Source organism: Equus przewalskii, chromosome X (genome assembly GCF_037783145.1).
Source record: "Equus przewalskii isolate Varuska chromosome X, EquPr2, whole genome shotgun sequence".
NCBI classification, from domain to species: domain Eukaryota; kingdom Metazoa; phylum Chordata; class Mammalia; order Perissodactyla; family Equidae; genus Equus; species Equus przewalskii.
The window spans coordinates 119,495,830-119,497,885 of record NC_091863.1 but is presented as its reverse complement, the minus strand read 5'-3'; the positions used below and the strand labels follow the sequence as shown (position 1 = coordinate 119,497,885).

The 2,056-nt window shown below is 54.7% G+C and overlaps 1 protein-coding gene across 1 annotated transcript; it reads left to right on the top strand.

The window, feature by feature from the left end:
- Positions 1-5: 5 nt before the first annotated feature.
- LOC139080884 (melanoma-associated antigen 8-like) lies at positions 6-1,450 on the top strand (the record flags this gene model as incomplete). Its single annotated transcript, XM_070603377.1, has 1 exon — positions 6-1,450. A coding segment is annotated over one exon (1,035 nt), but the record flags the coding sequence as incomplete, so codon positions are not given.
- Positions 1,451-2,056: the final 606 nt, after the last annotated feature.

The window sequence follows — 2,056 nt, the reverse complement described above, 5'->3', positions numbered from 1 at the left end:
CACGTTGTCATGAATCTAGGTCAAGTGGGTGGCTCTGCAAGTGTGAGGAAGACCATCAGGACCCAAGAGAGACCCAGGGCCTGGTGGATGCACAGCTGTCTGGGGCTGAGGAGGAGGAGGCCATATCCCCCTCATCCTCCCCCTCTGTCCCCTTCCTGGGCACCCTGGAGGAGGTGGCTGTGGCTGCAGCCCTGAGTCCTCCCCAGGGCCCTAAGAGTGCCCGGCCCTCCAGCTCTGCCATGGCAGCCACTCCTTGGAACCAGTCCGGAGGCGATGGCTACAGCAGCCAAGATGAGGAAGGGCCAAGCACCTGGGAGGACCCGGGAGACGCCGACTCCTCGCTCCAAGATACACTAAGTCTGAAATTCACTGACCTGGTAGGGTTCCTGCTGCTCAAGTATCGCACAAAGGAGCCCACCACAAAGGCGGAGACGCTGAATACGGTCCTCAGAGATTACCAGGACCACTTCCCTGTGATCTTCAGACAAGCCTCTGAGCACATGAACCTCATCTTTGGCATTGACGTGAAGGAAGTGGACCCCAGCGACCACGCCTATGTCCTGGTCACCACCCTGGGCCTCACCTATGATGGGATGCTGAGTGGTGAGCAGAGCATGCCCAAGACTGGCCTCCTGGTGATGCTCCTGGGTGTGATCCACCTGCAGGGTGACTGTGCCCCCGAGGAGGACGTCTGGGAAGCACTGAGTGTCATGGGGGTGCGTGCCGGGAGGGAGCACTTCATCTACGGGGAGCCCAGGGAGCTTATCACTAAAGTTTGGGTGCGGGAGCAGTACGTGGAGTACCGGCAGGTGCCCAGCAGCAATCCTGCACGCTACGAGTCCCTGTGGGGTCCCAGGGCCCACGCTGAAACCAGCAAGATGAAAGTCCTGGAGTATTTGCTCAGGGTCAGTAGCAGGGATCCCAATCCCTTCCTCCAGCTGTGTGAAGAGGCTGTGAGTGATGAGGAAGGGGCACCTGAGCCCGAGGGCGGCCAGGCACGGGGCAGGCCCATGCCCAGCACCTTCTCCTGCTGGGCATGAAGTGAGGCCGCTTCTTCACTGCGTGTTTCATGAGAGAGCAGTGAGTGTCCTAAGTAGTGGAGGGGCGAGGTGGGAGGCCACTGTGGATAGTGTCTGTGGGTTCCTGTCCTCTATGATGGATCCTGGAGATGGACCTTGGTTTCTGTTAGGAATTTTCAAATGTTGTTCCTTTTAATAGAAGGTTTAATTTGCTTCAGCGCCTAAGTTTTGAATGCCCTTGATCACATATGCATTTGTACTTATCCAGGCCAAGAGTAAGAGTTTTGCTATTTTGTAAAAGTAATTGGGACACCTTCCACCATAGCCTGTGATCTGAACTGGATGACATGGCACTGGAACAGCAATTTCCTTGGAAATGTGAAAGAACTTAGCAGTCAAATCGATGGGGTCAAGAAATAGAGAAATAAAAGTAGAAGGCACTTGATTCTTGGCTTCTTATCCCTTCTCGTCTGTCGTTCTATCAAACTGAAAGACATATATATGCCCGGATTTCTTGGGTTGATTCAAGAAACTCAGAGAAATTTAGTCTGCATGACTAAGACCCCTGCTCACTGGCTCCATTCTTCCCCAGACTTTTGCTGAGCCTCTGCTCTCAGGAAGGCCCTGTGTCAGTAATGGGGACACAAGGATAAGCAGGAAACCCCCCACCCATAGAATGAGAGTCTGGGAGCCACAGTACCAGAAGAAAGGTGGTGAGGTGTCCCCTCCAGGACGAGTCAAAGAAGGTGGGAGGTGGTGCGGCCCCAGGGGAGCGCGCTCACGTGTAAAGCCCCCGAGCCAGGGCAGTGTGGGTCTTCGGGAAACTGCGATTCCTTCTGTGGGAGTTGGTTGTCATGAAGCTCGGTGGTGGCAATGGCCAGACTCACAGTGTGTCTTAGGGCTGAGGGGCAAGTCTGAAATGGAAAATTGCTCTGAAGAGTTTCTTAGGGATCTCGGGTAACCAGACAGAAATCTCCACCTGGGCAGGAAGGGAAGGTGTCCTGGGCTCTTGTCACATTGCAGTTGAACACAGTGAA